This window comes from Monodelphis domestica, chromosome 7 (assembly GCF_027887165.1).
Source record: "Monodelphis domestica isolate mMonDom1 chromosome 7, mMonDom1.pri, whole genome shotgun sequence".
NCBI classification, from domain to species: Eukaryota; Metazoa; Chordata; class Mammalia; order Didelphimorphia; family Didelphidae; genus Monodelphis; species Monodelphis domestica.
The window spans coordinates 155,634,160-155,656,499 of record NC_077233.1 but is presented as its reverse complement, the minus strand read 5'-3'; the positions used below and the strand labels follow the sequence as shown (position 1 = coordinate 155,656,499).

Genomic DNA, 22,340 nt, shown 5'->3' with positions numbered 1-22,340 from the left:
CCGACTGGAAGAAGGTGAGACAGAAGTTTGATAAAGTCACAAAGTTAGTTTTAAGATCCCAACATAAGAATTCGAGTTCTTAGTTCCATGACTTGTACTCTAACCATTGGACTCAACTCCCTTTTTTGAAAAATAGTCAGATTATTTTATATTTATTTTGTCAAACCATGTCATGCTAGATTCATTTCTCCTTACAACTTTTTCATTTACTTTCTGTTTCAAAATTACTTTTATGTTAGTAATAATACATATTCATACTATGATTCAGAAAGCTACTAATTTGGAATTACTAATTTTGAAATGTGTTTATGTATCCATTTGTTGGCCATTTTATGTATTTCTTCATCAAACTATGATGATTTTTGGCAATCAGGGTAGATTAGTGACTAATCTCATATGTAAGAAACGTTATTCAGAACAAGACAGCCGTTAGCAAAACTTGCCATTGTGTATTAGAAAAGCATTTTAATTAAATCAACAATATTTGAGCATATGCTCTGTCTGCTAAATACTCAAAGGGGAATGTGTGCATGTACATGCACACATTCTCCTTTGAGAATTGTGTATATTGTGAGAATTGTGTGTATAACATATATATATATATATATACACACACATTCTCCATATATTTAAAAAATAAGTACTCAGAAGTACCTTTTAAAGAGTCGATATAATAATGTAAACTTTTCTTTCTGAGGAAGCAATCTCAACTAGAGAAACATAATTAAAATTTTGGAAACCATGACAAAAAAAAAACAAAAATTTTTGGAGAAGTAAAAAATGAAAATTGTAAGACATTTTGAAATATGGGTATTAAGTAGTTGGGTATTAATTATTTTAGAACCCTTTATAGATTTAAATACATTAGGTTAGATAAGGAAAACCAAATATGCATCCAACTTAATTTACTATGAAGTTATAATATTATAATTGGAGATGCAATTGCTTTCATAGCTCTAGTCTGGGTAGAGAGACAAGAGACCTGATTTTCTTGCCTCAGATCTGCTATTAAGTAAAATGTTTTAGTTGTTGTTTTTTTAAAGTAATGTGAATAATGGATTATACCTTCAAGTTTTTAAAAAAATTCTTTCTTTTCCTTCATCCAAATTATTTCTTTTGCTCTAAAGCTCCTATCTTGTTCTAACTTTAATGAAATATTAATCTAATATTAATATGATGTTAAGAATGTAAAGTAGTTTTTTATTACTTGTTATTGGACTAAATTATTATTTTCATTCTAGGTAACAAGGGGTTATATCCATTAGGCATTTGATACTAGTGATTATTATCAATATTTCATTGTTAACTAAGCATTCAGGAGATTGACAGATTGACATGATTTTAGGCAGAACAACTAAGAGAAAGAAAAAAGTAGTACCTAAGAAGTCTGAAGCAGTCTGAATTAAAGAGAAGTTTTTACAAACCAGAATGCTGGACTTGGAATCTAAAGGCCTAGGTTTTAATTCTGTTTGTGATTCTTATTAACTCTGTGGCCACAAGCTAGTCTCTTAATCTTTTTGAAATGTAGAATAATATAGTACCAACCCTAGAGAGTTTTTTTGAGGTTCTAATGAGATAATAAATTAAAATACTTCCAAAAATTTAAGGTACTACATAAATATGAGTTATTTTAATGACATTCAAGATCATTTTCAGTATTCTTACATATCTACATCCAGTACAGAACAATATTTCTTCAATCTGTATTTCCTACATGTTACACTATTAAATTTCTGTGCATCCCATCTTTCAAGTCAATTCTGCATATTAAGCACCTATCACTCATCAGAGACATTGTACTAGATGCTGAGAATACCAAGGCCAAAAAAAAGAAAAAAGACCCTGCTCTCAAAGAATGTAATTTGTACTGAGGAGATAAAATATTTTCACAGATAGGTACATGAAAGATAATTTGAATAGGAAAAGAGAATTAACAGTAGAGTCTGGAGGCTTCTCAGAGGGGATAATAATAGCTTGAGTATAATCTTAAGTATTAAATTTCCATTAGCTTTTAACTTTCAACTGTGGGGAACTTTTTTATGCCTTTAACTACTGCCATTCATAAATTATATAACACAAGGAAGTTTTATTGTCCTAGGTTAGTAGGACTGGGCTGCAGGGAACAATGATATCAGTCCCACTTACTCATTGTTAATTTGTTCTTCTCTCTAAAGAGGAAAAGATACAATCATATGATTGAGATGGACTCTTCATTTTCCCTCTTCCAACAAGTCGCAAAGCAAATATCTGAATAATAACAACTTTTTCATCCAGCCAACAGAGCTAAATCAATAAAGAGCTGAATGGATGAGTAGTAGCATATTCTAAAACCCTGGATTAGTAGGAAATATAAGGTAACCTTCCTTTTCCATGTGGTTGTGAAAGGGAAATTATGGACCAAAGACTTGTTTAAAATTAAGACCATTTAATTATGATATATTTTTACTACCAACCCTGAAAACAAAGGTATTGGTGAAATTAAATATTTTTCAAGAGTTCAGTGAATGAAAATATTCTTTTGCATATTGGCATACTTTACATATAATAATTGTATTAATAAATGTAATTGTCGAGCATAGAGCATGCTTGTAATCCCTGCTACCTGGAGATTGATTAGGCTGGTGGATCTCTTGAACTAAGTCATTCTGAGCTGCAGTAGATTGTATGTCTGTACTAAGTTCAACATTAATATAACAACTACCTAAGAAGGGGTGAATTAGTCAATATTAGAAAAACAGCAGGTCAAAGCACCCATGCCAATTAGAATAAAACCAAACCAGGGAGTAGTCTCTACTCTTTCAATGTGAGCATCATAGGAAAATCCAGTTGTACCACCACCACCATTATCATCATCCTTGTAATTTATAATAATGGCATCTGTTTAACACTTTCAGGTTCACAAAACAATTTACATATGTTCTCATTTGATCCTCACAAGAAACCTGAGAGGGGCTATTGTATTTACAGATGAAGAAACTGAGACAAACAGAGATCAAATGGTTTGCCCAAGTCACACTGCTAATATATGCCTAAAGTTTGAACTCAGGACTTCTTGACTCTAATCTCATGACAATATTTAAATAAATAGGGCATATATTTGTCTGTATGTACAATAAATCTTCACTATTGGTTGACCCATCATGCATTGTTTTGTAAAATTTATTGTCTTTTCATGTAATAGGAAGACTCTATCATTGGTTTCATGCCTAACCACCCCTAAACAGGGCTCTTATTATGATGACGTAAGCTTACAGAAGGGAGCAATGAGCTTGATAGCACAAACAAAGCCCCCATAGAGAGGAAAGGAAAGCTCAGAAAGGTTTTTCCACTCATCTCATTCAACAGATGTCAATCCATTTCTACAGGAAGAATCTTTTTCATGATGAATCATTAGACAATGACAATGATGATATTCCTGTCTGTGGTTTTCATTCCAGTACTGTTCCGGTGATCAGGCTGCAGCAGGCACTGATGCAGAACATGTACAACAATTCTATAACCTTCTGACAGCCTCCATCGATGTATCTAGGAACTGGGCTGAAAAAATTCCAGGATTTACGGATCTCCCTAAAGAAGATCAGACTTTACTAATAGAATCTGCCTTTTTGGAGCTATTTGTACTCAGACTTTCCATCAGGTAATGACTTCTATGACTTGTCTATCATCCTTCTACTATATAAATTCACATACTCAAATGTCTGAAAGCTATCACATTTTCAGAAAGTTCAAAATTGGCTCTATTGGCAATTTCAGTTACTGAGACTATTCTAAATCAAAGAAACACATATAAAAGTTCCTTACCCATTTCCTTAGCAAATCTGCTTCATTAAGAAATTGCATAATTCTTTCAAGAACTCTAGAGTGCCATGTAAAATGTTACAGTTTTCAATATACGTTATAATATATATTCTACTTAGTGGCCTGAAAGAGTTAATACAATTATGCAAAGTCAAGTCAATAAGCCTTTATTAAGCAATTACTATGTGCCAGGCATTTTACTTCTAGAGAATATTTGAAGTATTCTTAACCAATAAAATTAAATTGCCAATACTAATGAAGAAAAGGAGCATTTTTTAGTCATTCAGGGACTTATGAGAGTACAATTATAAATGTAATATCTCTTTTAACAGTTCTTTTTGTCTTTCATTCATTGCCTTGAAAATGTTTTCAGGAGATAATTGTTCAATACTTTACCACCAATATTACAGAAAGTAGCAGATCTGGCTTCCCATTCTTTTTAAATGGTATTTTATACCATCTGAGAGGTTTCTTGTCTGATTTTTTTTTTTAATTATAACATGGGAGATAGGTTAGGTCACATAAACATGTAAGTCAGACCTGTTGTCTTATCTAAATGAGGCACCACAGCCATCATCATTTAAGTATCATGTTGTGGTTCATAAAATTCTTCTTACCCAACAGCTCTAGGAGGAAGATAGTATAAAATATCACTGTCAGTGCTCTGATGTGGAAATAATGCTGGATATGGAGTCAGAGTAACTGAGTTCAAATCCTATGTATTAAATTGGGCAAGTCACTACCTCTCTTGGCCTCAGTTTTCTCATCGGTAAAATAAAAGGATTAGATTAAATTACTTTTAAAGTTCCTTACAATTTTCAATCTATGATCCTATACCCATTTTTAAAACATGAGAACTGAAGGGAAATAATTTGCCAGTGTTTATATAGACAGTGTGTTTCTGAACTCATGTTTCCTAATTCTTGAAGTGCTTTTTTCAAAAGAATAGACACCCATTGATAGGAAGGCAATAAGGTAAACTAGAAAGATATGTTAAGAAATGAAGGGGGGGGGGCAGGAAGCACACACATACAAAAATTAGACTTGGGCTATTAATAAAGGAAATGAAGGGCACCCTTAGGAAGGTAGGCCTTGGAATCAGGGAGACAGGTTCTTGTCTTACCTCTGAAATAAAACTTACTGTGTGACCATAGAGAGTTCACTCAACTTCTTAGTGACCTAGGCAACTCTCAAACACTATAATTAACATATATAACTGTAATAATTAGTCTGCATTTTGAAGGCAGCTTCCACACTAGATATTCCCTATAATCATCAAATGAGATATTTGTAAAGCAAATAACACAGGGTCTGACACATAGTAGGTGCCATATATTTGTTCCTTTTCCCTTTTACAGATCTGCATCATAAAAATAGTATAGTTTAAATAATATAAATATGGCTAAAAGAAAACTATTAAATATAAGGATAAGAGAAAGCTGCAACTATGAGGACTTTTTTTTAACCAAAAAGAAATGAGATTGGGAAAAAATAGAAATATCAATAGTAATACAAAGTAATGAAAACAGATCAAGATAGCACTGCTCAGAAAGCATAGAAGGAAAGGAAAAGGAATTTTAATGAGCATTTTTTTTAGTGTGATTATATTCTGGCACTTATATTGACTTTATTTTTTACAATAAATTTATATACATTTACATATTTTTAGAATCTGTAATATGATGTCTTTATTCTTGGATTTTTTAATTTAAGAAGTAAAAAATCAATTATAATTATAGATTTTGAATCATCTTTATAAATTTCATGGCAGTATACATCACTATTTATCAATAAGTCACAGGTGGGATCTCAGAGATGCTCTATCTAGTCGATTCTCTAATTTTATAGATGAAGAAACTGAGATTCAGAAAGGTTAAATAACTTTCTCAAAAGTCTCTCAAATAATAATATTTCAGTGAATACCTTGCAAAATATTTAGCATAGAGTGAGATTTTTCTTTTTCTTCATGTCTTTGGGTTAACCCTAATCCCGTTTGGACGTGAGATATTAAAAATTATTAGTGGCAGTATGGTGTACTGTGGTGAACTTAGAATGTGGAATTGGAAGACATGGGTTTGCATTACAGTGTTGACACTAACCATGTGATTATGGACAACTTAAAATATTTCTCTATCAGTTTCCTCTCCTATAAAGCAAAATGAAAAGGGGGGTGAGGGATCAATGATATTTGAACTACCCATATCTCCCTAAAAGGTTGTTGGGGGAAAGATACTCAGCAAATGTGATCAAGTATACTAGTTAACTATAGACTTAAAATTTCCACCAAGTAAGCTAAAGCAAGGAAACTTGTTGAAGACTTACACTGAATAAGAAGCATATTGTTAAACATGAGTGCTTGCATGTGTTGGACAACATGTTAGGTTCTAAATGACACAGTGTGGTTATTTGAGTGCATATATTTATAATAATGTGCATATTTGTAAAATATTCTGGAATTATTTTTAATTTCAGATCTAACACAGCTGAAGATAAGTTTGTATTCTGCAATGGACTTGTGCTTCATAGACTTCAGTGCCTTCGTGGATTTGGGGAATGGCTCGATTCAATTAAAGACTTTTCCTTAAACTTAAAGAGCCTTAACCTCGACATCCCCGCCTTAGCATGCTTATCAGCTCTCAGTATGATTACAGGTACATACTCTCTTCTTAAGTTCAATTCTTCAGTTCTTCTTTCCATGTGTTTGCTAAGTTATAAAGAGCTCACCTGGTAGAAATGTAAACTTAACCATTACTTGGATTTAGATTGTTAAAAGTTGGGCTAAACTTTGGATGAACAAACAGTATTTCTGCCTTTTAATTTTACTGGCCATAAATGTCACCCTGCAGTATCCCAACTCTCCTCCTCACCACACTCACTGTAGGATAGGGGAAGCCAATGTTGGAATAGATGTGATTTCTTTTAGATACTACATACCTTCCAATTCTATAAACACTTATTAAACACCACGTGAGGAAATGAGAACTTTAGATAAGACAGCATCCCTGAATTAATGAAAAATGCAGTCTAACAGAGATATAGAATATATACAAATAGCTATGATACTTGTGAATGTATCATAATTCTATAAAAGGGGTTTAGTTTTGGACATGTTAAGATTGGAATGCTGGCAGGACATTCAGGAGTATATGTGTTACAGTAGGCAATTCCAGATGTTGGTTTGGAATTAAGGGCTTTACTTAGAGATGGAGACTATATTTATGTTGACATGAGAGATAAAATAAAAGAAGTGAATGAGAGTAACTAAGAGAGAAAATAAGAGTGAAAGCAGTACTTTCAGAAATGTAAACCTTAAGTGATCAGAAAAGGCAGAAGTTTTTAGAATCATAAAAGGCTAAGAATAATATGGTACCTCAAAAACTAGGGGAGGAGAGAATATCCAAAGGACATGGTTAGTCAGAAGTGTCAGCTTAAGAGAGATGAAGACTGAATAAAAGCTTTTTGGGAACATTTAAGAAATCCATTTCAGTAGAGTAGAGAGAACGGAAACTATATTATTATAAAGCTAAAGGGGAGAGTGGAGTGTATGAGGAAGAATTAGAGGCATTTGAGTGCAGACAAGCTTTTAAAGGAATTTGGCAGTGAAGGAAGTGGTAAGAGAGAAATGGCAAAGTAGCTGAATGGGAATAAAAAAATCCACAGGCCTTTCTAAAAAAGGATTTTGGAGATCTGAGCATGTTTGTGGACATATTAGAGAGATTAAAGTTATATGTGTTAGAGAGATAATTGCTGGAGCAAGTCAATCAATAGTCAATAAAAATTTATTAAATACCTTGTTTGTGCTAGGCACCATGATAAGCTCTTGGGATACGAAAAGAGAAGGAATCCTCAAGGTACTCATATTCTATTTGGGAAACAAACAAGTTATATACAGGATAAATAGGAAATAATTTTTAAAGGGAGGGCACTAGAATTGAGAGGTTGAAAAAGTCTTCTTGTAGTAAATGAAATTTTAGTTGGGACTTAAAGCAAGCCAGGGAAAGTTATAATAGGCAGTGATGAGCAGGGGCAGCCAGAGAAAATGTCAGCAGCCAAGAGATAGAGTATCTTGTTCATGAAACACCCAGGAGGCTGGTGTCAATGGATTGAAGAGTAAATGGCAAGGAGTAAAGTGTAGGAGAGAGCCACTAGACCTTACTGAATAGGGGGATGATGTGGTCAAACTGGACCTTGAGGAAAATTACTTTAGTGGCTGAATGGGATGCCTCTTCCAAAAGGCAGATGGAAGGGAAAAAGTAGACAATGATCTGGAGAAGTTTCTTAGAAATTAGGGGATTGCCTGGGTAGCCATACTTTTTTCATTGAAGTAAGAAGATATACTATCTCCCAGAAGTGTTGGGGATGGAAAATAGTTGATGATTTGGGAAAAAAGAAAAATATTTAAAACATGATAGATGTTTTCAAATATGTGAAGATCTGTGATATAAAAGTAGATTACATTCATTTTAATTGACCAACAAGGGCATAGTAAAAAAAAAAATGATTAGAAGATAGAAAGAGATACATTTTGGTTTGATAATTAATTATAATAATGCCTTGTGTTTAGAATATTCTCTAAGATTTGTAAAACAAAGGGCAGCTAGTTGACTTGTGCCAGGTCTGAAGTCAGGAGGTCCTGAGTTCAAATCTACTAACTTCCTAACTGTGTGATCCTGGGCAAGTCACTTAACCCTGTTTGCCTAGCCCATTCCCTTTGTCTTGGAATTATTACTAGGATAAAAAGTGGTTTTTAAAAGTTATATAAAAATTTATGTAAATTTTCCTATTTGATTGTTCACAACAATTCTATGAAGTAGATACATTCTATAGCAATTAGAGTTATGTAAAGATGTCTCTATAGGTTATCTGAATAGGTAGTGAGCTCTTTAAATGGAGATAGCATCTAGTCAGGGATGATGCAGATAGATTCCAGTTCAGGTATAGCTTAAGTTACATTGTAGACCTCAAAGGCTTCTTCCAATTCTATTAGTCTCTATGGATGAGATAGTACCAAGCACCAGTAAGGCACTTGTTGAGGTTATGCTCTAAAAATTTAGAAAAAATGAAATTTGTTCAATTTCATAGCTTTCTCTAGTAATACTCAATAATATGGGAGCACAGACAGAAGAATTCAATAGTGGGGGTTACTCAACGTTAAGAATTTGCAGGCTTGCAATGGCAGAAGGACTAGAGAAGAAAAAAGGAACATAAAGATGGTGGCTCATTCAAGTGTCAGAAAATGAAGTCAAGTCTGGGAATAGAGGCAAGGAGTAGAGGATATGGTCTGAGGGGAAAGAAAGGAGACAAGAACATGAATATCTTAGTAAGAGAAAAGAGCAGGTTTGGTATCAAGTAAGGGAGTGAGAAAGAAGGGAGAATAGGAGGTCAGAGGATACAGATTTTAGCTCAATATAAAGGAAGTACTTTAAAATGGTTAGTTACTACAAATTGGTATAGACGACCTTACAGTGAGCAACTGGTCACTAGAAGCGATAGAGGAATCATACAACCATCTATTGGGAATATCAAGGTGGAGTCCTGCACTGGGTGGAAGGCTCCAATATATGCCTTCTGTAAACCTTAAAATTTCTTCTTATAAGAAGGGAGGAGGAGGAACCTCCCATGCCAATGGGGTTCACATTCCAATAGACTATCAGTAAGAAATTTTCCAAGTATGAAATTTCCCAATGGTGAAATTTCCAACATTTATAAGTCTAAGAAATTTTAAGGTTTACACTTCAAAATTCCTTTCCCTTCTAAGGGCATATGCTCCAATGGTTCTAGTTCAATTTAATTCATTATTGAAACATTCCTATAAAACATATACATTTGAATGGCTAGAATGTTCCATACCGGAAAATGACTAATTAGATTATGGGTTCTTTGAAGGCAGGGGCTGTGTATCATTTTTAGATAAGTAGAGGGGGATACAATATTCACAAGTTTGAGATAGTAAATATGACACGGCAAAGATGAGATCAAAACAGTACTCTAGGAAAATGTTAGTGGGGAAGGATTACTTAGTGAGAGTGATCAGGAAAAATTTAATGGAGAAAGTCACACTTGAACTGAGACTTGAATGAAAAGAAGCAAGTTTCAGGCAAAGGATGGAAGTGAGAACTGAGTAGCAATGTGCTGAAGTATAGTCATGATAAGTAAATAGCTCATAAGCAGATAGTGTAAAAAAGCCAGATTGTGCTATTTTCATTCTTGTATTATCAACAAGGAGCACAGTTCCTTGCACATAGAAGACATTTAATAACTATGCTATGAATTGAATTGAATAAAAAATCCAGAATTTGTGGATCCAAGTACAAAAAAAAATGGAAGTTTTATGACCAAAAAAAATAGTCATTTTAGTCTAGCTTATATACACTTATGATAGAATTTTTAAATTATTTTCAAAATTTAGTTCCAGTTCCATTCAACAAATATATTTCAACCTATTCTATAGGCAAGGAATAATACCTATTCTAGGTGTTAAACAGGGCACAAAGATGAATAAGATATAACTCCATAGCCTTGAAGAATTTGTAATTTAGGAAAGAGGAGTAAACAAATATCTATACTACAAGGATAATCATAATGATCATAGTGTGTTAAGTTTTTTGAAGCACTGTTCTCAGAAAAAAAAAATCCTGTCATTTAGGTATTACAAGCATTATGCCTATTTTATAGATGGGGAAACAAGTTCTAATAGGTTAAATGAAATTCACAAAAACACAATCACAATGTGTTTTGGAACCAGATGCTATAGGAGTACAAAACATATCTAGAGGGGCAGAGAGGGATGGCAAGAAATAACATCTGAGCTAGGAACTGAAGGTAGGGTAGGATGTCAGTAGGTGAAGATATAGATGGTTGACAAGTATTTTGAGAAAAAAGGAATAGCATAAACAGAGATATGGAGATCAAAACCACAGAACTATTTATTGTGAAGGGGATAAAAGGCATAGTTTCCATATGAGTGTAGGTGTGTGTAAACCTAGATATACTTACTATTGCAGAGAGATTGCATGCAACTTAAATTTCATTTCTCCACAACACCCAAGTGTTTTGCATACAATTGACACTTAATATTTATTTGATTAAGTTGTATTTGTATGCAAAACACTTGGGTGTTGTGCAGAAATGAAATTTAAGTTAGATATGGTCTCTGCTATTTAGTTTATAACATAATAACATACTTCTCTAGGTGTAGTGGTTAAGGTACCTTTCTTTTTTGTGTATGTGCTTCTTTTGCAAAGAGCCGTCAGGGGAACATGAGGTGATTGAGTTCCCTGAGTATATTAGTCTTTGTGAAAAAGAAAAGAACACTAACATCATAGATATTGGTCTATGATGAGTCTATGTCTCATATTTAGCAGGACTATGAACCTTGGGTAACAGAGTTCATATTCAAGATACTCTTGCAATAAAGCTCAGGAGTATAAACTAGTATGATAGCAATGGGGATTATGGTAAGAAATATGATGGAAGTAGAGTCAATGAAACTTAGAAATTTAATGGATGCGAGTGTTGAATAAGACAGAAAAAGCAAAGATGATTCTAGAATTTCAAGCCTGAGTGGGAGAATAAGGATGAATAAAGAAAAACTATTGGGTAACAAAGGAAGGGAGATGATGTCTACTTTTGGACAAGCTGAGTTTGAAAAAATGATGGTTAAATAAAGTGAAGTGAAAATATCTAGTAGGCATTTGGAAATGTGGTACTAGAGCCCAAAGGGAAGATTTAGGCTAGAGATAGAGATTTAGGAATCATCTGTGTAGAAGAAACAGTAAAACAAAATGGCCTCTGAGGCCTCAGTGAACTGTCTGAACAAGTATGGTGGAAATTGGGAGTGGGAGGGAGGGAGCAAAGGGAGGAAGGGGAAAGAGAGAGAGAGAGAGAGAGAGAGAGAGAGAGAGAGAGAGAGAGAGAGAGAGAGAGAGAAACAGAGTGAGGGGGGAGAGGGAGAGGGAGAGAGAGAGTTAAGGTATAGCAGAGGGAAAGCAGGCACTAAAGAAAATTGAGAAGGAATGGTCAGAGAAATAGGAGAGTGCAACTCTCCTACTCTTGTATGAGAGTGCAACTATGAGAGTGCAACATCATAAAAAAAAAGGAGGAGACAACTATTTAGAAAATGAAGTGGTAGACAATGTTATGGGCAAGTCAAGAATGATAAGGACTAAAAAATCTTTTAGATTTGGAGAGGAGAAGACTATTCATGTAGTTGGGGAATGAGTGCAAGGGAAGAGCATTGTCTTTCAAGTTTGGCTATGAAGAATAAGACAAAAGGAGAATTAAGTCAAAGACAAGATATTTTTGGTTGTGCCTTTAAGATGAATAAAATCTGATAATGTAGCCAATCAAAAAGAAAGGAACATAGAAATAGAAACTAAAGATGCTAGAGAGAGGGAATGATTGATGGAGTAAAGTCCCAGAGGAGGTGGGTGGGATTTGGATCCAAGGCACACGGAGAAGCATTTATAAGGAAGGACATTAGCCATGAAGGAAAATGAGGATGATACTATAGAGAGATTTGAAAATGGGCAGGAAAGAGACTGGAAAAGCTCATATCAGATGCTTTCTGTCTTCTTAGTAATGAGGCAGGTGAGATTATTTGTGCAGGCAGGGTGGGGTTAGAGGCTTGAGAAGACTGAAAAAGGACTTTTTAAATAACTTTGCATTGAATAAAAAAGTGAGTCTAAGAGATGAATAAAAGGATTTCCAAGTAGTAATCAGCCCTATATCTCCTATTTTTCTCCTCCTTCAAACCCCAGGATAAATAGCATGAATATTCCTCCCCAAGCTTATTGGTGCTAGGTAATATCTCTGAAGCCATTTAAAAAAGCATCCAGAAAAGGGTTCTTTAGCCAAAATGTCAGTGCTTTGGGTTTTAAGTAGTCTCTTGGAAGGTTATAAAACATAGTAAATCTTTAGCATTTTATATTCGTACTGGAAACTAGAAACAGTTCTAGATTTATTTTATTTTAACTCTTTTTTTAAAAGATAAGCAAAAAACTCAGCATATGATCAAAATAACAAAGGATGGTTGAAATGTCTTTGGTTTCTAATAAGAGTGTCTTGTGAATTCCTTGTGGAATTCCAGGCCTAGCACTGATAGAGATGGCAGTGAGTATTGATCTCCACTTGAATTCACTGAATAAATAATGGTTGCCATAGTTATTGAGCTTTCACAACTGGTAGGGAAGCAAAGAAAACTCCCAAGCACCTTCTGTGAATTTGGCTATAAGAAGGTTCAATTACAGAATTTCATTATCAATTCTCACCCTAAATTAGGCCTCAAACATTGCTTAGTTTCCTTATTTTGATAATTAACATGAATTCTATTCAAGGGAGGTGGGGCATTGTGTAACAAAGAAATTGTTGCTGAATACTGGGTATTTTATTACATGAAAAGATTGATTCCTAGGTTATCATTAATCTTCTTGCATTAATTTTATATACCTTATTATTTATGGAATTTAAATTTGATGTTAATGAGATGACAGTTTATCACCTTGTTTATTATAAAAAGCACTAGACAAATGGAGGAAATCTGGGTTCAAAATTCCAGCCTTCATTCATACTTTTACTAGATTTATAACATTAAATTAATCTCTAAACCTCCTGAACTTTAGTCCTTATTTATAACATGACAGGGTTGAATAATAATAATACCTAGCTGTAAATTGGTGCTATTGTTATTCCCACTTTACAGATGAGGAAACTGAGGCTGAGAAAGATTAAGTGACTTGCCCAGAATCACATAACAAATACTTTAAATAGTCTATTTAGTCAATCTGACTGCAAAGCCAGCACTCAATCCCCTGAGCCACCAAGTCTCTTAACTAGATTACCTCCAAAATTTCTTTCATCTCTTAATCTCATAATCCCATTAAAAACATAGCTAGGCAGTTAGGTGGCTTAGTGGGTAGAGAGGTCAGGCCTGGAGTCAGGAATGTTCAAATTTGGCCTCAGACACATCCTAACTGTGACCCTGAGCAAGTAGCTTAACTCCAATTTCCTAGCCCTTATTGCTCTTCTGCCATGGAACCAATGCTTAACATTGGTTATTACGAAGGTAAGGGTTTAAAAAAAAAAAAGAACAGTCCTCTTAGCCTAAAATATATAAAGATCATTCTTTGGATTTTTCTGGATCAGAAATTCAGTGACTATTTACTAAAGAACCCGAAGCAAATGGATTAAATTGGCCTGCCCTTGGGTCTATCGTCAGTATATGCTATCTTTTAATTCTGTGGGTTAGTTAAATCAAGAAAAGTAGAAGTTATTTGTGAATTGCTTTGTAGGTTAAAATCTAGTAAGATTCCTTTAGCATTCTTAGGGAAAATGTTCTTGGAATTCACATGTATCATTTAACTAAGTCCAACCTTTGAAGAGATTTAGTTCCAAGGACCCTCATTTCAACCAAATTTTTGCTTGAATTAAGCTCATTGCAATTTCCTATACATACCTAATTTCACCAAATTTTATCCACTCTACACTGTCAAAGCCAAGAGAAAATTTTTGAGAAAAATATCTGGCTAATTTCTTTAGTTTTCTGGCTGACTCTTATACTGGAGAAATTACTTTTGCAATCAGAAAGAATAAATATGACATTTAAATGAAAATATAGAACTCATTTTTTCCCCATTTTTAGGAATCCTTAGAATATGCAGTGAGTTCTTATTTCAGATGCTGTAGTATCAAAGATATAAAAATTCTGACTTTAAAAATTAGGGCAGAAACTGATTCTATCTTAATTCCAATCAATCAATAAGCAATTGTTTACTATATGCCAAGGACTGTGCTAAATGCTGAGATCACAAAAATAGAAATGAAATTGCCCCTGCCCTCAAGAAATTTGCATTCTTTTGCGGGGATGACCTGTAAATAGACAAATGTGTGTATATATATATATATATATATATATGGGGCAGATAAGTGGCTCAGTGGATTGAGAGCTAGGAGGCAGGAGGTCTTGGGTTGAAATCTGGTCTCAGATACTTCCTAGTTATGTGACCTTCAGCAAGCCACTTAACCCCGTTGCCTAGCCCTTAACAGTTCTTCTGCCTTGGAACCAATTTACAGTAGTGGTTGTAAGACAGAAGGTAAGGGTTTTTTAAATTATAGGTATATATACAAGCTTAAATACAAGATAATTGGGGGAGAGGAAAGACAGGGTACTGGCATATGGATTTTTCCTTTAGTTCTGTGAATGTTATCAATGAGTCATTCCATAAGGGAATGCCAAACTGAATACTGCATTTTCCTAATGCCATAAGGAGGCTATCCCTGGAGATTCTATCCATCACTATCAAGAGAAGATGAGAGGGAGTAGAGTGTGCTTAGCCCATCTATGAAGTGTCTGAGGATGGTTTTGAGCCCAGGTTTTCCTGTGTCCAAGAAGAAGCTAGGTGGTACAGTAGATTGGGTTAAGTCCTGAAATTAAGAAGACCCAAATTCAAATCTTACCTCAGATACTAGCTGTTTGACCCTGTGCAAATCATTTAACCCTGTTTTCCTCAATTTCCTCATCTGCAAAATGAACTGTAGAAGGAAATGACAAACCACTCCAGTTTCTTTGCCACAAAAAACCCTAAATGGGGTCATGAAAAATTGACATGACTGAAACGACTAAACAACCAAAAAATTTTCCTATATCTAAGCATAGCACTTTATCCAGACTGCACCTGCAAGCAACCTATAAATGGTGGCTTCTAGAAGAGCTAAAAAAAAATCTGTATAACCCATAGTGTGCCTCACAGGCAATATACCTCATAATAATCTTCATATTGATGACATTTTACAATAACAAACTGAACTGTGAGGTCACAAAACTTCCAACCATAGTATTATTTGGCCATTTACAATATTGTTTCTGTGAAACTAAATGCCCCTATCCCATCTCATTGTTTTAACTAATGTCCTATTTTTTAAAAGCTCTTAAAACACCATGAAGAAAGTTGTGCCCGTACAGTATTCCAAATGTTACAGATCTTTGGAGAAATGTGTCCAGGTTCCAATTTTGGATCCTAGAAGGTTCTTTTCCCTACTATATACAGTCCTGGAAATGGGAATGCCTCCAGCTTCAAACTACTGAGTTTCAGTTTGAAGAGCCAAGGATAAAAGGCTTTGAGATATGGCTTTGGGACGTTAGTGGAAAAGTGGAGTATGATAGGAAGAACCAAGGCCTTGGAGTCAGAAGACATGGTTTTGCTATTTTCTAGTTATAGGACTCTGGATAAGCCTAAGTCATCAGTAAAATAAGGTGGTCAAATTAAATGATCTCTACAATCCCTTCCAGTTCTAACATTCTATACTCTTGGGGCCTATAGTGTCTTCTCCTCCAAGCTTGATTATTAATGTCCCCTGTATTGCTCATTCCTCATTTTTCTACCTTTTCTTTTCATTGCTGCTACCAATAGTGCCAACAAGAACAGGGGTGGCAGAAGGATGAGGGGGAAGGCAGAAGGATGAGGGGGAAGGCAGAAGCAGAAGCAAGATTTTTCCCCTCTTTAGCATTCCCCCTTCCTCCCTCTTTCCTGTCCAGGACTACCCACCAGGCCCTTCACATCCAACAGGCAGTGAAACAAGATGAGAAGTAAAGGACCAGAGCCAGGGCAAATGAAGGGCAGGGAAAATAATCCCAGGCATTCTTGAAGTTTACATCAGAGGGGGGATTGAGAGGAGCAAAGAAGGAAAGGAATTTCTCAGGAGGGGCAAAGAAGGAAACAATTCTTATGGTAGTCATACTGTGATGACAACCTATGTAAAGGTGTTAGGTGTCTATAAGCAGGGGACTGCCTATATAGATACCCTGCTTCATTTTAAAAGTTAGATGTATCTCTGAAAAAAAAAGTTGATGTTACAACACATTTCCATGGCTAAATTTGAGTTTAATTATAAAAGTGGAGATGCATTCTTAAATAAAATGTTTGGCCTCCAGAGATAAAAATCACACAGAAAACTTCCATACCTCTTTAAAAAAGAACTCCTAAGATCTTTCAGGATTTCTACTGAGCCATGATTTCGCCTCTTTGGGTATCCTGAATAAGAAATTGCTATCCCATAGAGCTATTTCCATAGGAGAAAATGACATATCTTATGGGTCTCTGGGTACTTTAGAGATATATACCTATATCTCTATCCAAAGATAAATATTTCTCTCTCAGCTCCCAAGTTTGTAATTGTTCTGAAAAAAGATTAATAGTTTCTTTCATTTTCATGGTTATTTTAAGCATAAATTTCTGTCTATTGTGTTTCTGTTAAGTAAATAAATGTTTAAACAGTCATCATTGTTATATTTATTAGGTTTTTCACTAGGCTATTTAAAAGAGATTTTTCTTGAATAAAAATTTTTAAGCATCTAGAAGGAAAAGATGGGTGGCATAGTGGATAGAGGTTTAGCCTTGGAGTCAGGAAGACCTGGGTTCAAGGCCTGCCTCTGATAAAAACTGTGTGATGAGAAAATCATTTAATCTTTTCGTTGCCCCCAAACAAGTCTTGAAGATATAAATCACAGGCCAAATGACAATCTTTATTAATACATGGAATTCTATACTAGGAATTCCCCAAACTGATGAAATTCCAGGTCCACAACAAAATATCCAGTGTACCGTATTATATAGCACTGAAGGAAATAAAAAGTTTAGATAACATACAGTCTCTGCCCTAAGAAGTAATGACCTCATAAGAGAAGTAAAGCCCATATAACTACAGTGCAAACTATGATAAGTGTGTATGGGAGGTACAAAATGCAGTGGCAGACCAGAAAGAAGAGAAGAACATATCAAACTAGGAGAATTAGAGAAGGCCTTATGGAGGAAGTAGTTTTTGAGCTGGATCTTGGACAAGGGAGGGGATTTCAACAAATAAAGTGAGGAAAAAGTATGAAGACATAATATAAGCAAAGACCAGGAGGCCATGCTTGGGTGATGGTGAGACTGACTCTCTTCTTCATTCTCTCTGCAGAAAGACATGGGTTAAAAGAACCAAAGAAAGTGGAAGAGCTATGCAACAAGATTACAAGTAGTCTGAAAGATCATTTGGCTTTTGGATGCCAGACTAAAGGACAACCTCTTGAGCCTGCAGAACCCAAGGTACTGGGTGCCCTCGCTGACTTACGTTCTCTCTGCACACTGGGACTCCAGCGCATCTTTTACCTGAAACTGGAAGATTTGGTTCCACCCCCTTCTATTATTGACAGGCTCTTTCTGGACACTCTGCCCTTCTAAATTTGGAGATTAACCAATGGATCACTATTGCTTTTCTGAGCAAGGAAACAGATTGTTAATCACAGCTAGTATTTCTGCCCTCGCTTAAGACAAAAGCAGCTCCAGTGTTAAACAAGGACTTAGTTACTGGCACGGTTCCTCAAGACCTGAAGCCAGAAGACATAACAGCTTATTGTGTTGGGGTTGTGTTTTATAGTCTTTTTTGTGTGATTTGTTGGGGTTTTCTAAGATATTGCTAATAAAGCACTTTTGGACGATGCTATCCCAGCAGGAAAAAAAAAAGTTAATATGATTGTTTTCAATCTCTTTATGGGGAATAAAGTTGTAGATGCTTTGTATTTAAAACAAGAACAACAAACAGTTGTTTGCCAGGGTAGTATGTGTCTTGTGATTGATACCTTTAGAATATACTTCCTGTATCATGGGCACATATGTGGTGCAAACTAAACAGAAAACCATTTTTTTGAAATTACATGAAATTGAGAATTTCATATGACTCAAATAGAGCAAAAATAATTATGGCTGTTAGCTTCCACATTCAAGTGCCATTTTTAAAGTGCTGTCTTACTAAGTCTTGTTTATTAACTCTAATTTATTTTAATATGGAAATTAAAAAAGAAGTCAAGTTTTTTAAATTTCATGCACTAATTTTCACCACAGAGGCTTCATCTAATTCACCTAAAATAATAGATTGTGATGTTCAGGTCAAGATTTTTCATCTGTCTTCATGATAGAATTCAATGCACCTAGTTATTTGAAAAACAGTCTATTCAACAACCTAAAGAAATTTGAAAATATGAGACTGATCACATGCAACTGATTTGATGCTATCATATTGACTCAACCAGAGTTTCCCAAACTTGCATTAATGTAATGTCTAACCAACAAATGTACTTGAAAAACAGAGGGACATTTTGTGATTCATCTGAGCACTTGTTCCCTAGATAAGGAAGTAAATGTAAGTAGTCATTGGATCATACAGGGTGAACATCAGGGATAGTAAGCTTTTTTTTAATATAATCTAGATATCAAATTAGTAAAAAACAAAAGTAAAAAAATTTTAAAAAACAAAAAAAAAACAGATCTGAGACAATTTTCAAGAACAAGCAAGCCTTGTAAAAATCGTATGAATGTAAGTGCTTAAGAAGGCATAGTGAGCGGGCTGCGATTAAACATTCCGTGTTCGTATTCCCTTTTTGTATGTTTATACTGTTGATGCCATATTAATATGAGATAATTTGTTGCATAGTGTTCTTCTTTGTATAAACGTTTGTATGCATGGTATATTGTTATAGCTTTGCCTGTATTTATTGCAGTGACTGCCAGCTCCTGGGAGCTGTGTTACATACAGAGTGATCAAGTGGGGTGTTCACAGTGGTTTGGATACACCAATTAGAAAACTATAAATATATATATATATATACATAGGACAAGTTATATATACATATATTTATATTGTGTCTTTTTATTAATTAACCATTTGTATATTATATGTCACTTAAACATACAGTTCTTTTATGGTTTATTTGCAGTGACTTTTAAGACAGTCCTTACTGTTTAGCACTTTGATATTACAATCTTGCTCATGTTTTGCTAAATTCAAATAATATTTGAAGATTTTTAAGCCTAAAACTCTTTATATTATATGCACTATATCAAGTCAAATTTTCTTTCATCATTTTGCTAAGGAACAAACTTTGAATGTCAACCTGATGTCACCATAGCTTTTGTTAGCTTTAAACAATTTTGGCTTTATTCTTTTAAAGAAAAAAAAACCTATGTTGTTTATATGGAGATTTAAATTATACAATCAAACAAATGCCAAATGAATTGCCTATTTGCTGCAAAGGATAACCCAGATGTATGATTTGTCATAATCATCTGATATTTTAATCATTTATTATGTTTGTATTTACTTTTATGAAAGGTTATTATCAAGACTTATAGCATGGTCATTAGGAAAACATACTTTTAATCATTACAGTTAATATTCTTATCTGAAGATAACACTTAGAAAACTATTGCTATCTTCAGATCATCTGAAGATAAACCTCTAGGACAGTATTGTTTTTTGCATTGACTTTTGAGCTTATATGCAAACATAATAAACATTACTAAATATCAGGAAAGTTAATGTCTCTTAGTGTCAGACTAAGTTTAAAATGGTTTTGAATGAATTGGAAATTTTGCATACACACATCATTATTAGTATTCAGAGTGAATTGTTAACATCATATATTTCATACCAATTGGGCTCACCAAAAGTTTACTGAATAAGATCTATGGTTTAGAAAGAGCAAACAAGCTTCCAGTTTGGGGTTCAGATCCTGGTGCTGAGCTGAATGTGGCCAGTGTACTATAGTCTTCCACAATTATTTTTAACTCCAATATCTCCCAACTCATCTAGTCCACCTTTATTGACATTGACAGACTTGTTTGTGCAGAATGAATGATCAATGAGAGATCACTAGAGAAAAAAAAGAGACAGCAGATGATTCTTCCCCTTTTTAGAGCTCTCTCGGTGTGAACATGCCTTCAGTAGGCTGAAATCAGGAATATGCCAGCTGTTAAAGGAGAGTGCCTTGCTTTTCTTTCAGACGACAGAGTGTTTCAGAAGTTTCTCTGCTCTACTAACAGCAGTGATTTGTGTGTGTGTGTGTGTGTTAACCAGTAGGTTGAAAGAAATGCTCTTGTACATTAATGATGTAAATTAAAATTATTAAATCAAATTACATTTTATCAGAGGCCCTATGTGTGTTTGATTAACTTCTCAATTTTGTCATGATAGTTTTTTTAATAATTTGTATAATTTTTTGCATCTAAACCTGAAAATTTTTAAAGGATAGAAGCATGCTTTGAAATGCTAAAAAAGGATATACTCTGCACTAAATGTGTTAAACATTACTAATTATGACTAACTGGGAGAAAAACAAACCTGTATTAGTTAAAATTAGAAATATAATATTTTTTCTTTCAAGTATTTAGAGTAACTTGAAACAAGCTACCAAAATATTGCCTAGTGAAGGTCTTTAGGAGATAAAAAATGATTTCTTTATTGGATCAAAACTTGTAAATTAGTATTAACAATCTACCCTAAAATTCTGTTCTCTTAAATAGCATATACATTCTCTCTGCAATCTTGGTTAGCCTATTGCTTAGTAAATTCTTTCTTCATAAAGAGTTCCAAAGGCAAGCCTCAGCCCAGCTCCTGTTCATAATTTGATCTCAGAATTTGAATTGGTAGAATCTGACTTAATGAAATTTCTTATAATGTATTTAACTCCCTGAGAAACAGTGGTGGTGTAACAGAGCTAGCCTTAAAATCAGGAATACTGGGTTCAAGTCTCACTTTTAACACATATGAGCTATCTGCTCTGGGGCAAGTCACTTAATCTCTTTGATGCTCCCAGCAATTCTAACCTACATTGGTAGAGAGAATGTCTTTCCCAGAATTTCCTAAACAAGGGAAATGACAGATCCAGTCCTTATCTCTATTTAGTCCATTATGTTACCACTCAAAAGAGAAACTATTAATTTTGCATATTTTAGGGCTCTTTTATCTAGCTCATATATTAAGGCATATCTAAGCAATGCCTGTTGCCTAAGATATAAGGCAAGGTCCACCATCTGATAATTGCTTTCCACCCTTTGTCTCAATACCTCAGTTTCCTCGCCTTTTAAAATTAGAACAATGTGAGGGAAAAATCAATGAAGTTTGAGTCCAACAGATGAAATACGGCGTATATTACTAATTGACAAATTGGACTCTTAGGTCTGAAAGAAACCTTAAATGGTTGTGTAAGCCATCAGCCCTGCTGTTAGACTGACCCATACTTAAATCATTGGAAACAGACTGAGAAACTATTCTCTTTTCAAGGCTCTCTGGAGTGTACTCTACAGTTGCCCTCCATCTCCCATTCCAGTATTTCACAGGTTTCACTGTGAAGAAAAGCTAGCTTTTCATCCATATTTTTTGTATATTGTCTATTAGTACATTGGTATGGCCATTTTAGGGTTCTGTTAGCCCCACTGGCCTTTGCTTCTGTCCTCAGGGCTCCTCTGGATGTTGCCAACACACAACATTTGTGGGGAGATTTTCTAAAAGAGCTCTTCCTAAGGCTTCTGATCTTGCTATGTTAACATCTCTTGGGGCCTTGGCCTTAGATTCTTGCTCATCACTTGAATACTTAGTGACATAATTTCATTTTATGGCTTCAGTTACCATTTTTATAGCTCTTAACCAGCTCTGTCTTTCCAGAATAGCCTTCTCCTTGTAGTTTGGTTCTATCTCTCATTGTTCATTGGGAAGTATAAATCAAAAATTAT

General features: G+C 34.5%; 1 protein-coding gene across 8 annotated transcripts in view; it reads left to right on the top strand.

The window, feature by feature from the left end:
- The window catches only part of NR4A3 (nuclear receptor subfamily 4 group A member 3), a 35,287-nt gene extending 14,531 nt beyond the window's left edge, over positions 1 to 20,756 (top strand). For all 8 annotated transcript variants that reach the window (XM_016424088.2, XM_007498982.3, XM_056805907.1 and 5 more), the window contains 3 exons: positions 3,438 to 3,637; positions 6,271 to 6,449; positions 17,752 to 20,756. In XM_016424088.2, the coding sequence (XP_016279574.1) occupies positions 3,438 to 3,637; positions 6,271 to 6,449; positions 17,752 to 18,014 (642 nt within the window). In that variant the 3' untranslated portion in view covers positions 18,015 to 20,756. The remainder of the gene's footprint in view (positions 1 to 3,437; positions 3,638 to 6,270; positions 6,450 to 17,751) is intronic.
- Positions 20,757 to 22,340: the final 1,584 nt, after the last annotated feature.